Source organism: Staurois parvus, unplaced genomic scaffold (genome assembly GCF_062004578.1).
Source record: "Staurois parvus isolate SC_StPar_1 unplaced genomic scaffold, SC_StPar_1.0 ptg000017l, whole genome shotgun sequence".
NCBI classification, from domain to species: domain Eukaryota; kingdom Metazoa; phylum Chordata; class Amphibia; order Anura; family Ranidae; genus Staurois; species Staurois parvus.
This window is the reverse complement of record NW_028317813.1, coordinates 12,266,198-12,280,168: the sequence shown is the minus strand read 5'-3', so window position 1 is coordinate 12,280,168 and position 13,971 is coordinate 12,266,198. Positions and strand designations below refer to the sequence as shown.

Sequence of the window (13,971 nt, the reverse complement as noted above, 5' to 3'; positions counted from 1 at the left end):
TGATAAGCATAACCGCAGTCACACATGGTCAATTGACCAAAAGATAAAAAAAAACATTGCTTAGGATTGTGACCCGGAATAAGAAAACAACTGCTGCAAAAGTGACTGCAAAGCTCAATTCTAGTCCCATGAGGACTGAGACTGAGCTCTGCAGTCACTTTTGCAGCAGTTGTTTCTTATTCTGAGTCACAATCCCGCGCAATGTCCTTTTGTCTCTTTAGGTCAGTTGACCATGTCAAACAAGCTTATGCTTATCAGATGTTTTCCCAGAAACTGTATATGCCATCATAACCTTTGATACTATACTTCGCGAAACAGAAAAAAAATGGCAACGTCAGTCACAGAGGGACCAGCTAAGCGGGCACCAACAGTTTGCTTTGAAGCTCAGTAGGCTTTGACATGACTCTGTATTACTAGCAGCACACACAGGAAAAGTGGAAAGTGAGGCTTCCCACCTGTTAGCTAGGTGTCTCATCACACAGCAGAAACAAAAGAATGTTACATCGCTTCCGCTTTCCATGCCAAGCATGTAGTCACTTTCACACATGCAAAACAAGTAGTGTTTCCATTTTTTTTTTTTCTAACCCCGTACTTCTAAAACTTTACACATGGGCTTTGCAGACAGGCAGCCCAATTTGCATCTAGTTTTTAGACTACTTTGCTTGATAAATGTACTCACTATATAGTCACATACTACTTTAATACATGCCGCCAACAAGATTACCTGTAAATCCGCTTGCCTGAACACTCATTGCAAGAATCAAGCACCTAAAGGGCCTGAAAAAAGAATAGTTGTCCATATTCAGGTTTGATTATACAGTTGCTCCAGTTTTTGTAGAACAATCCCTCAGAGTTCCTCAGACATTTCAAATGTGTCTATTTTGTAGTAGTTCCCTTTTCTGTGAGGGATGGTAAGAACCTTGCACCTTATCTATTTGTTGTACCGGAAAAGCAATCAATTTTATCCAGCATTTTTAGACACAGAAATGCCATACCATGGGTTCCTTGTCTACAAGAAAAATGTAATGATTTGCAAATGCAGACTTTATGTAGTTATTAAAAACATTTATTTTTGCATTTATACAGAACAACCTTAAGTCTATTGTGAAACTGAACATCTGTCTGTAATCTGCACAGTCTTTGCCTGTACAGACAAGAAGGACTGGAAAAATCACGCAGTTAGAGGGGTAGTGGAGGAGTGTATTTTTTATAGCTAAGTCTTATTAATTCCCTTTCTTTTTGTACTGTATGCTTATGGATGAAAACAGTGCTGCCGAGGAAGATGGCTTTAACAGACTAGTATTGGTGGTGGTGTGAGCACAGCTGATTGTAATGTTAATTACCTGGAAGGAATGAGTTGTATGCAAAATTAATGCCAAGTGAAATGGCAACCTGATTCCTAAAGACAACTACACCCAAATTCTGCAAAACCAAACAGGACTCCTGTGGGTGTACAACTAAATCAAGTGTTTCAAAATAGTGTACAATTTTACATTGTAGCTCTATAAGGCCCCCCCAAAAAAATGGGATCAGCACACCACTGTGCTGAGAAAGCAAATGCAGGGGGAAAAAAAAAAGCTACTTTAAAAAAAAAAAAAAAAAAAAAAGCTAAGAAACAGCATATCCGAAACTCAGTCATTTCAGTCACAGTGGCTTTACCTAAACATACAAAGTAAACAAATGCTGTTCACACATTCCATGACATGACAGGTACTTGAGTCAATCGCAAGAACCTATACATAAAAAACCAGCTGAAATAAAAGCTTTAAACGGGACAACAACCAGGAATAAAAGCTGTACATTCTTTCAGCGAGTGTTGCTAGTGGACAGTTCCTGGTCATTTAGTGAAGTCAGGTGGGAACATTCCTCTGTTTAATTAAAAGAATAAAATAAAAGTTCCCAGAAAAACAGCCAGCAAGAAGATGCCAGTAAGAAGCACATGATTCCTCTCCCATATATGTGATTAATCTTGAACAGGCTGCTTTATGATGGACCACACATTTGTGCAGCATCAGTGTTAGGTATTTTCTGTGGTAGGTAGCAGCAACACGTTTATTTAGGGATATGGGATGAAATGCTGAAGTTACGTTTGTTACAGGCCTTCTAAATGAAATGACCCTATGCTATTCCAATTGCATTGGTCTCTGCTTTTTCACAGTTTAGTAGGAACTCTGGGGAAAAAATAAAATAAAAAGTTGTATACTGTGGTGTGTAGTCCTGTGGGCTGTATATAACTATACCTGGTTTATAAATACGTAAAATGGTGGGGTGCTGTTAACTAGTGTGGCTGAAATCAGTCTGATCCCTACTGGCAGCACCCTTTCCTGATGGAGAATGAGGCTAGGTCTCTCCAGCAGGGAAGGGAAATACAAAGTGTTGAGAAGATGACATGTTTCAGCATAAATAACCAGAAGTATTTTCTTGTCAGCGCTCAGGAGACGATGGGGTGCAAAGCAGTCTGTAGAAACAAAAGGTGTACTGTCTTTTGATTGGCTCTTCTCCAAGATGGGGGAAGCCCTCTTTTTTTTTTTTCCATTCTTCTTTTAACCAGATTTTGCTTTAACAAGTTGCATGAGGCCATCTGTGCTCATGGATTTGGGCCTCTCTAGTGGCAATCCAAGCGCTCGGCTCCAGATGAGCTGAGATAGAACACCCAGAGCTCGTGACACTCCGAAGAGGACTGTGTAGTAATTCATCTCCTTCATTCCATAATACTGCAAGGAAGAAGATAGGTTAGAAAAAATGCTTGTTTCCAGAAGAAATTTTTGCTACATAAGTAACAGATGAAGTTTGAAAGCAGAACACACACAAAAAAAAGAGCTTTTTGCAATTACAAGTAGGATTTCATGCATTTTGCTTCCGTCTAGCCACTGTGCCATAAAGGGCTGCAGTGATGGTTGTCCTTCTGGACCTTTGTCCCATCTCCACACAGGATCCCTGGAGCTCAGTCAGAGTGACCATTGGCTTCTTGGTCACCCCTCTTACTAAGCAGGGGTGTGGAAATCTTTGAAAAAACCACTTGCCCAGGGACTAAATCGAGGTCCCAATCTACTTGTCCCTCATGACAATCTACTTGTCCTGATAAGTAATGTCGGGGGCTTTTAAAAACAAAAAGGAGCTTTAAGGCAACTTAAACGTGTAATATTTTTAACATTGCCCTGTATATCTCCAGAACCGCACCCGGGGACTAGCAGGGAGGGGAGCGACCTTGCAGTGTAATGAGCACAGATTGGCTGCTTGTCAGGAAAGGGGAGTGTCTGGCTTATCCTTTTCGCTGCCAGAACTGTTTTTGCGTTTTTTTGCACACATTTAAAAAACCATTTTAGGCCTGAAGATGACACAAAACCCCCCCAAACATGATATATTTTCTAAAATCAAAGATCCTAGAAAATTAAATAGCGGTAGCTTCAATTTTTAAGTCACACAATATTATCACAAAGATCTAGGAAACACACAGTTTCAATAAAAAATGCACTTCAGTTAATTTTTAGGGCACAAAAAGCAATATATTATCCAATTTTTTTGTAAAATATAAAATATGAGGTTGCATCAAGTAAATAGATATCCAATATGTCAAAGCTTAAATTTGCTTGTGAAATGGCAACAAAATTCAGTACCCTATATTTTCTATAGGTGACGCATTTAAAGCCCCATACAGGTCATCAGTTTAGCGTTACGCAGGAGGTGGTCTGGTGCTAGAATTATTGCTCTCATACAGGTGTGCACGGCGATATGTAACGTGTATCGCAATCAGCGTTTTCATTCGTAGCTGCCCCAGCGCTTTTACGTGCGTACATATGTTGGGTTGGGGGGGGCTTGAAAACAATTTTTTTTTTCATATGCTTGGTTGTAACTTCAATTATTTTTTAAATATATATATTTTTTTAACTTAACTGTTTGATTTTTATCATATCTGGGACTTTGTCCCCATGTGATGATTTTTGGTGACAGGCTTTTTTTTTTTTTTTTTTTAAAAGACATCCCGGGTCTAAAAGACTCCCAATGTCTGCCCTGAATGTAATGCAGTGCACATTGGTCTGCATTACATTCTTTCCTGGCTTGGATGGCTGAGAATCTGTAAACGGAAATTCAGAAGTGACGTTACATCACTTATGCAGCAGGACAAGAAGGGGAAGGGAAAGTGTATGTGTCTGTTCACCTCCCTGCTCTACACCCGCCAGCAGCCACTGACTGGTCCCGGGCCCGCAGATGGGCAAGCGGAGCCTGGGAGACATAGCAGGCAGGAATGGGGAGGCTGGCATTGAAGTGGGCTTGGTGGAAGCAACCGGGCGGCAATGCTGCCGCCCAAATGCTTCCACCTCACAGATGAGCCCTGCCTGCTTGCCCACAGCAAGGCTAAAGTTAAAAACAAAAAAAAAACCCTACCTGTCCGTCACCTGGAACTGCATGTCCCGGGTGTCGGGCAATACAACTAGAACATCCCTGCTAAGGTCCTTTTCCCTCAACTGCTCAGTTTGGACAGGTGACCAGCTCTTAGAAGAGTCCTGGTTGTGCCAAACTTCTTCCATTTGACAATTATGGAGGTCACTGTGCTCTTGGGAACCTTTAGTGCAGCAGAAAGTTTTTGATAGCCTTCCCCAGATCTGTGCCTTGCAATAATCCTGTCTCTGAGCTACGCAAGCAGTTCCTTTGACCTCATGAATTTTACTCTGATACAGTATACATGGTCAGCTGTGAGGCCTTTTACAGAGCCTTTCCAATTTCATTTACCACTGGTAGACTCCAATAAAGGTGTAGAAACATCTCAGCAAAGATCAAGAGAAATGGGAGGCACCTGAGCTAAATATCAAGTGTTGTCGCAAAGGGTCCGAATACTTATGTCAATGTGATATTTTATTTTTTTTATAAAATTGCAAATATTTTTAAATGTATGCTTTCACTTATGGGGTGCTGAGTGTAGATGAACAAGAAAAAAAAATGAATTTAAGCGACTGTAATATCAGGCTGCAACATAACAAAATTGAAAAAAGAGAAGGGGGTCTGAATAGTTTATGAATGATAGAGATTATATATATATATATATATACTGTATATATATATATATATATATATATATACACACACACACACACACACACACACACACACATATATATACATACACACACATACATACACACACAGAGCTCAAAACAAATTACAGGAACTTTTTAATCACACTATAGCATCAAGTCAGACAACTAAACTCCTGGGATATTGATCTGGTAAGTTAAGTAGCAGAGGGGGTTGTTAATCAGTTTCAGTTGATTTGGGGATAATGAAATTAACAACAGGTGCACTAGATGGGCAACAATGAGCATCTAGTGAGCAATCATGAACAACGACCCCCAAAACAGGAATGGTTTTACAGGTGGAGGCCACTGACATTTTCCCTACTCATCTTTTCTGTTTTTCACTAGTTTTGCATTTGGCTAGGGTCAGTGTCACTACTGGTAGCATGAGGCGATGCCTGGACCCTACAGAGGTTGCACAGGCAGTCCAACTCCTCCAGGATGGCACATCAATACGTGCTGCCACTGCCAGAAGGTTTGTGGTGTCTCCCAGCAGTCTCAAGAGCATAGAGGCGATTCCAGGAGATAGGTAGTTACTCTAGGAGAGCTGGATAGGGCCGTAGAAGGTCCTTAACCCATCAGCAGGACCGTTATCTGCTCCTTTGAGCAAGGAGGAACAGGATGAGCACTGCCAGAGCCCTACAAAATGACCTCCAGCAGGCCAGTGGTGTGAATGTCTCTAACCAAACAATCAGAAACACTTCATGAGGGTGGCCTGACTTTCTCTAGTAGGCCCTGTGCTCACAGCCCGGCACCATGGAGCTCGATTGGCATTTGCCACTGAACACCAGAATTGGCAGGTCTGCCACTGGCACCCTTTACTTTTCACAGATGAGAGCAGGTTCACCCTGAGCACAAGTGAAAGTGTTTGGAAAAGCCGTGGAGAACGTTATTCTGCCTGTAACATCATTCAGCATGACCGTTTTGGTGGTGGGTCAGTGATGGTCTGGGGAGGCATATCCATGGAGGGACGCACAGACCTATACAGACTAGACAATGGCACCCTGACTGCCATTAGGTATCGGGATAAAATCCTTGGACCCATTGTCAAACCCTATGCTGGTAGTGGGCCCTGGGTTCCTCCTGGTGCACGACAATGCCCGGCCTCATGTGGTGAGAGTATGCAGGCAGTTCCTGGAAGATGACAGAATTGATACCACTGAATGGTCCCCACGAGCGCCTGACCTACATCCAATAGAACACCTCTAGGATATCAGGTTTCGGTCCATCAGACGCCACCAGCTCATACTGTGCAGGAGCTCAGTGATGCCCTGGTCCAGATCTGTGAGGAAATACCTCAGGATACCATCTGTCATCTCATTAGGAGCATGCCCCGACATTGTCAGTCATGCACACAAGCACATGGGGGCCATACAAACTACTGAGTACCATTTTAAGTTGCTGCAATGAAATTTCAGCAAAATTGAATAGCCTGCTGCATCATTGTTTCACTTTGATTTTCGGGGTGCCTTGAATTCAGTCCTCTGTAGGTTGATAATTTTCATCAAACAAAGGAGCATCCTTACGTTCCTAACACATTACCCAGTTCATATCAGTATAGATATCCAGCATATTTTTCCCTATTGAGATCTGATGTGTTTTCAAAGTGTTCCTTTATTTTTTGTGAGCAGTATATTATATATATATATATATATATATATATATATATATATATATATATACACACACACACACCTATCTATATTATATATATATATATATATATATATATATATATATATATATATGCACATACATACATATACATACATATATACACACACACACACACACACACACGCACATATATACACACACACACACCCTATATAACCAAAAGTTTGTGGACACCTGACCATCACACCTACAATATACGGGTTTATTAAATATGCCGTTCCAAAACTGTCAGCACTGATACACAACTGAACAACACTTTGGGGCTATAACAGGTTCCACTGGAGAGAGTGTCTGTGGCCCATTCAGTAAAAAGTGCATTTATGAGGTCTAGTACGGAAATTGAACGAGAAGGTGTGGCATGCAAGTATGAGTATATCCCAAAGATTTTCAATAGGATTGAGGTCAAGGCTCTGAAGGCAACTCAGGATCCTCCACACCAAGCTCATCAAAGTATAATTTTGGACCTGACTTTTGGGCACAATCACGTCCTATGACTGTCATCACAAGGTTGGAAGCACAGTTATTTAATATTTCTTTGTATGCTGCAACATTACCAAGAACCTTCATTGGAAACACCTGCACTCAATAATTAGGAGGGGGTGTCACATAATTTTTGCCTTATACTGTAGTATGCGAGTTTATCAGGTGTCCACAAACTTTTGATCATATAGTGTACATACACAGCAGATTTCCTATATTTAATGCCATGTATGCAAGGCACAACAAAGCCCCATGCATTCTTATGAGCGAGTCACTAATGGCGGCCTCCAGCTGTCCAGGGGAGTATGGCTTGTTCATAGGAATGAATGAATGGTGCAGTGCAGTAGAAGAGGGCCTTGAAAAACACTGGATAAAAAAAAAAAAACGCCGGTAATAGTGTTTTAGTAGCATTTTAAAAGTACATGTAGAGAGGAGAAAGGAAAAAAAGATGTTAGAAGCATTTTAGTAGCTCTACAAAAACAATTTGTTTCTGCTCCTAGACGATGAAGCTCAAAGATTGCTAATAGCCTAAAGTAGTGTATATAGACACATAGGATAACACTATGTAGCTTCTAGGAACACACAAAAAAAAAATGCTAGTGTGCATGGAGTCCAAAAGTGGAACTAAGCAACTTAGACATTTTTTGGCCCTGGGAGCTTTTATCATAATGTGCAGGCGTGTTCAGGATATCTGCACATTACGGCTCAACTATGTGACAGCCTTACTTCCCCTTGTTGACTGTGCTTCCATCTTTGCCTAGTTTTGTGGGTTCACAGTATTCGAGTTTCTCCATTTGCAGGGCTGGGAGGAAGCAGCCCCCACATATAGGAACAGGAGTAAGCATATTTTCTATCCTAAAAAATAAACCTACCAGTATGCATTTTGGGGGGGAGGGGGGGTTCCAAAAAAACAAAAGGAGAAAAATCTAACTTCATATTAAAAATAAATAAAATCTCCTGTGACACCCTCTAATTTTTACATTAAAATTAATCACTTTCTGTTATTTTGTTTATAAGTTTAAATCGGTATGTTTTGCTAGAAAATTACTTATAACCCCCAAGCATATATTCTTTTAGCAAAGAAAAACCTAGAAAATGAAATGGTGATTGTTGCAATTTTTTATGCCACATGGTATTTTCGCAGCTGTATTTCAAACGCAATTGTTTTTGAATAAATACACTTTAAAGCATTACTAAACCCAGGACTCTGCATTCACTATATCTGGTCTCCCGCAGTACACACAACATGGAAATGCAACTATTTTAGTGAATGTAAACCATTAAATACCTTTTCTCATCAGCAGTATATGGCAGTCTTGTAACTTCTATCAGTGTCCGGCCAAGCACTGCTTAAAGCTTGTAGGAGTTTTTATTCTCCTCTGACTGTCCTATGAGGCTGCATAACCCCTGACCCTCTGTCTGGACAGTGCTGATTGGCCTTGTAATGATCACATGAACCCTCCCAAAGGAAAAAAAAAACCTCTCTAGCCATACAAACTAAACTGAGCATGTGCAGAGTGACTCCTAAAGCACTCTGCTGTACATCAGCAGATGGATTGGGGACAGTAGAAGAAGGGGAGGATTAGAGAAAAGACAGGATCAAACAGCTTTTTTTACACAATGCTAAGGATTACTCCTTAGGTTCCACAGTGAGTATAACAAGCATACTTTACTGCATTATACAGACTGATTTTACTGATTAGGGTTTAGTAACACTTTAATGACCTTAAAAAAACAAAAACACAATATATACCCCAATTATTTTTGTAAAATATGATAGATGATGTTATGGTGAGTATATAGAGATACCTAGCATATCATGCTTTAAAATTGCACACGCTTGTGGAATGGTGACAAACGACACTACTTAATCTCCGTAGGTAACAATTTAAAAATATTTACAAGTTACCTGTTCAGAGTTACAGAGGAGGTCTAGCGCTAGAATTATTGCTCTCACTCTAATGTTTGCAGTGATACCTCACGTGTGCGGCAAACACCGTTTACATATGTGTGCATGACTTACATCTGCGTTCACTTTTGTGTGTGAACACGGAGGGATGGGGGCGCTTTAAAAACCTTTTTTTCTTATTTTTTTTACTGTCCCTTTTTTTTTCTTAAATCATTTTTATTCCTATTACAAAGGAATGTAAACATCCCTTGTAATAGAAATAAGCATGACAGGTCCCTCTTTAAGGAGAGATCCGGGGCCAAAAATCTCTCCTTTACCTTTAAAAGCAAAATATCAAAAAAAAAATTTTTTTTTTATCTTTTGCTTTAACCACTTGCCAACCACGCTATTGCCGAATGACGGCTACAGCACGGTTGTCCAGTTCTGGAAGGGCGTTATTTTGGATAGAGTAAGGGAGGGTCATAACCCCTGTCAGTTTATCTTTTGCCATCTGTGTCCCATTGGGAAATTTCCCCTCACTTCCTGTTCCATAGCCAAACAGGAAGCGAGATGAAGTCCCTGACAATTAAAGGAATTTCTTGGGGACCCCCAAGTCACCAGGACTAGCATCTCCATTGGAAGATTTCCCCTCTATTACATTTCTGGAGACAAGCCAATGTTTTGGGATTTTCTTTTACTTTCAATAATGGTAAACAGAACAAAGAGGGTGAATATCCCTAACGGGTGCACAGTCAGAAATAAGAACCTGACAGGGGTTCTAATGTTGCTCGACTCAGTCCACAAAAAATAAAGTTTGGCCTTTAGTTGTACTTTAAGGAAAGGAGAGCACAGTGAGGATGGATAGATTGGCAACAAAGTCTTCACTTCTTTCACGTGAACCATCTACAATGGTGTTTGCCCAGGTTGCGCATGATGAGAATAAGAAATGAGCAGGGGAAACAACGCAAAAGGAATGCAGCAGAATTATCCCAATCCTACCTGTAGAAGGACTCCACTATGAGCGTCCACATTGGGCCAGGGATTCTTGGCTTTACCCTGATCCAGTAACACATTGGGTACAATCTTGTACAGTTGAGCCACCAATTTGAACATTGGATCATTAGGAAGATGTTGCAAAGCAAATTCTCTCTGACAGGTGTAACGGGGATCTGTCTTTCTGAGCACAGCGTGACCATATCCAGGTACCACCTAGCAGAAAAGCATATTGATAAGCAGCAGAAACAGATTACACTTTAGAAAGAATGAAAATAGACCATACATACCCTTCCAGAATTTAGGGTGTTCCAGATGTAGTCTTTCAGCTGCTCATCAGATACCTCACCACCCAAGTCCTTCTGTAGGGCTGTTAGCCAAACCAGCACTTCCTGGAAATAAGAACAGATGTGGCATGATTAAAAACTGCTCCCGCCAATATTTACATTAATACAGTCTGCAGAGAAATGCAGGCATACCTGGTTGGCCAGTCCATGCAGAGGACCTGCCAGTCCATTCATGGCAGCAGCAAAGGAGAGGTAAGGATCAGACAGAGCACTGCCCACCAAATGGCTGGTGTGGGCACTGACATTGCCTCCTTCATGATCACTGCAGGGAGAAGGTCAGATAAGTCTGGTATTAGCAGAGTGGATCACACAATTTTCTTTTCTCCCTCTCCCATCCAGAAGATCTTTTTAATAGGTCCCCTACTTGAATGTGTGAAAATCATGTCCTTCAAAAACCTTAGGCCAGCCAAATAATATGTTATTTTCTTTCCTTTCACCATGGGTGGAAAGAAATTGCTCAATTTCCCAGCAGGCCGTAGACAATACGATTTTCTTTCCTGCAACCAGAAATTGCTTGACTGACTGTCTTGATGGGGGAATCCCTCCAGCGGAGCTATTGTGTTCTGCCAGAGAGGAGTTGTGGGGGGTTTACCATCCCTGCCTGAAGAACACAATGCGTCTATAGCCGCTAGCAATAATCACATGTAAAAATCAGACATGGTGGTTGTACCCAAGTCAAACAACAATCCAGTTGGGTACAATCAGTATGCCCATAGATGGTTCGAATCTCGGCTGGTTCAGAAGAGACCAAACCATCTATGGCTGGTTAAAGAGAAAATTTTAGGTACTGCAGTCAGGGAATGCTGCATAGTATTTTGGTCAGAGTGGTAGGCTAGTCTCTAGCATTCTGTCATCAGAGTATTTCAAGCTACTGTGCATTCTTGTGTGCAGAACTGAAAATGTTCACAAGTACATACTCTACAACAGACAAGATGATGCAATTTCTAGGTGTCATTCAATGTACTGATCTGTAAAAAAGTTCAATAAATATTCTGAAGAAATTTCCAGGTGTCACAGAAATGATATACAACACTATGTGTATATACACTAAGAGAAGACATTTGAGTAAAGCATACAAAAGTCAGGCTTAATCAGTGTTTCCTCACACTACAAGTATCTGACAAATTTAGTGCAACATCTCAAGGAAAGATCAGAGGGCTTTTGGCAATCAAAAAACAGAATAAGCCAACATTCACCTGTGGATTGTGAGATATAGCCTCATCAGCTCTGTGAATTGAGGGTCTGTGTAGCCCAGCATGTTGGTAAAATTGTGTGACCAGTCCAGATTAGAGTCAATGGCACCTATGCTGCTTCCTTCACGGTAAAGGTTACGGTAGATCTTAGCAGCAATGCAAGGGAGCTTAGCAATCAGATCCATGGAGTCTTCATATATGAACTGCAGACAAAGAAAAGCAAAAGTGTAAAAAAGATGAATAAATGGAATATAACGTACATATCTGCAATATATGAACATTTCCCTGGGGTTTATCCCTTTAACCCTTTCACTGCTAGAGCCTTTTTTGCTTTCCCCCCACACACTCTTTTACGAAGTAGGACTTGCACTTGACTTCAGTGGGCAACTTTTATAGGCTAAACATATTTCAACACCTAAATACCAAACTCTTCATTTCCAAAAAAATCACCTTAGAGTATCTACTTTCCAAAAGTGGGGACATTTTTGAGGGTGCTTTTGCACTGTCCTGGCATTTTATTTTATGTTTTAGAAGGGAAACAATTTAATTTGCATTATTATATTTACTTTTATAGCAAAACTAAATCCAGTGGCTATTAAACACTACCAAAAGAAAGCTATTATCAGTTTAAAAAAAAACAAACATATTGTCAAACTATGGCGGTACTGAAAAATGGTCTGGAAAAGAATGAGTGTAACATGCTGGTATTGAGGTGGTTAGTCTTTGCAATTCTTTTTTTCCTACTTAGAGGTGAAAAAGATCAACTTAGTGTAAATGTCAATATGTTAATGTTTTTTAAACCTTTTTTCTATGTATAGTGAAAAATTATATACGCAAGTGTGATCCTTATTGCATTATAAGTTTACAGTAGATATTTATAAAGCTGAATATTTGACATTCATGGACGGAAGCGTGCTGACGTCACTTCCAGTGTGCCGCTGGAAGTCGCTATTTTGGAATTTCTGTGTTACAAGGATAGCGGGCTGTATTGCCCATACACTGCTTGTGAGTGTTAGTTTATACAACTCTTTTATAATTACAATTTTTTTTGCACTATGGGAAGCTGTTTTTTTTTATCCTATGAGAAATCCAAGCATATATGGTTGAGTGAATCTTCTGGAGGACACTTGTATGCCATTGTCACTGGATTCTACAGCATTGGTTGGAGTGCTCGTGGATACAGATCTAGCGCTGTCTGACCTGTATATCATATAGGTCAAAAAGAGGAGGTGAGAGGGCGTGCCTGGTGGTAGATGAGAACCGTGGTGAAAAGATTTCTTTGAATAGTCACTTTATTAAGTTGGGGACTGAATTGATATATGTATGCTGTATTATATGGACTGGAATTTATTATATTTCTTTGCACCATTTATTCATTTTTTTTGCACTTTTTTTGCTTTGGATGGGCTTGATGGTTAGCTGGGTGTCTACTAAATAATTAATTTATGTCCACTGTGGATCTTTAGGCGCACCCTGAAAACCCATCTGTTCAGGGAAGCCTACCCCGCCCTCACCTAACAGCCGATCTCCTCCACTCCTCCTACCACTCCATCCCCCACAGCCACTTCCTCCTGTACCACTATCCCCTCCCTCCTAGATTGTAAGCTCGAAAGAGCAGGCCCTTGACCCCCTTGTGTATTGTATTGTACTGTATTGTCTCATGTTCTGTCCCCCACTATAATGTACAGCGCTGAACAAACCTTTTAGCGCTATATAAATACTGTATAATAATAATAATATTAAAAAGTATATTTGAATCTGGTTATTCACTTTACACATAACTATTCTGGGGGAGGTCATTTATTTGTATATGGGTTGGATGGTCAGCCAGGTGTTTTTTTTTATTATCTTTTCACATTGAAAGTGAATTACATGTTTTTTTCACCACTTTATTGGGTTTCCATTTACTAGGTATTTCCTATTCTCATGCTCTTTGATGGTTGGAATGTGTGATTGAGATCTAACTAGCAGCGCCACACTATATTTTTCTTTTTCATGAAACATTTACTTCATGTGAATCTTCCAAGTGGCAGTGATTGATTCACCATAAGAAAATTTTTGGTGAACGTCACATTCACGGCTTTATAAAAATGCTCCAATGAGTTGGCCGACTCATGAAAAACAATTTACTCCCTGGTTGGCCGATTATCCTGTCAAAAGGGGGATGACTGCAAAATTCAATTCCTCTTACTATGAATTTATGTTAGTTATATTACTAAAGTATTTAAAAAAAACAAAGGGGAGAAAGGTCAACCGCCTTAAAGAAATCCAATTTTTGAGGTAGTGTTCGCATAGTCTGAACTGCTTCTACTGTGTGCTCA

The 13,971-nt window shown here is 40.3% G+C and overlaps 1 protein-coding gene across 1 annotated transcript in view; it reads right to left on the bottom strand.

Annotated features, from left to right (window-relative positions):
- Positions 1-1,044: 1,044 nt before the first annotated feature.
- Positions 1,045-13,971, bottom strand: part of CS (citrate synthase) — a 61,784-nt gene continuing 48,857 nt past the window's right edge. Inside the window, exons 7-11 of the mRNA XM_089679835.1 lie at positions 11,654-11,853; positions 10,590-10,719; positions 10,401-10,502; positions 10,117-10,326; positions 1,045-2,714 (exon numbers count right to left, since the gene is read on the bottom strand). Coding sequence (XP_089535961.1) covers positions 2,544-2,714; positions 10,117-10,326; positions 10,401-10,502; positions 10,590-10,719; positions 11,654-11,853 — 813 coding nt within the window. The 3' untranslated portion in view covers positions 1,045-2,543. The remainder of the gene's footprint in view (positions 2,715-10,116; positions 10,327-10,400; positions 10,503-10,589; positions 10,720-11,653; positions 11,854-13,971) is intronic.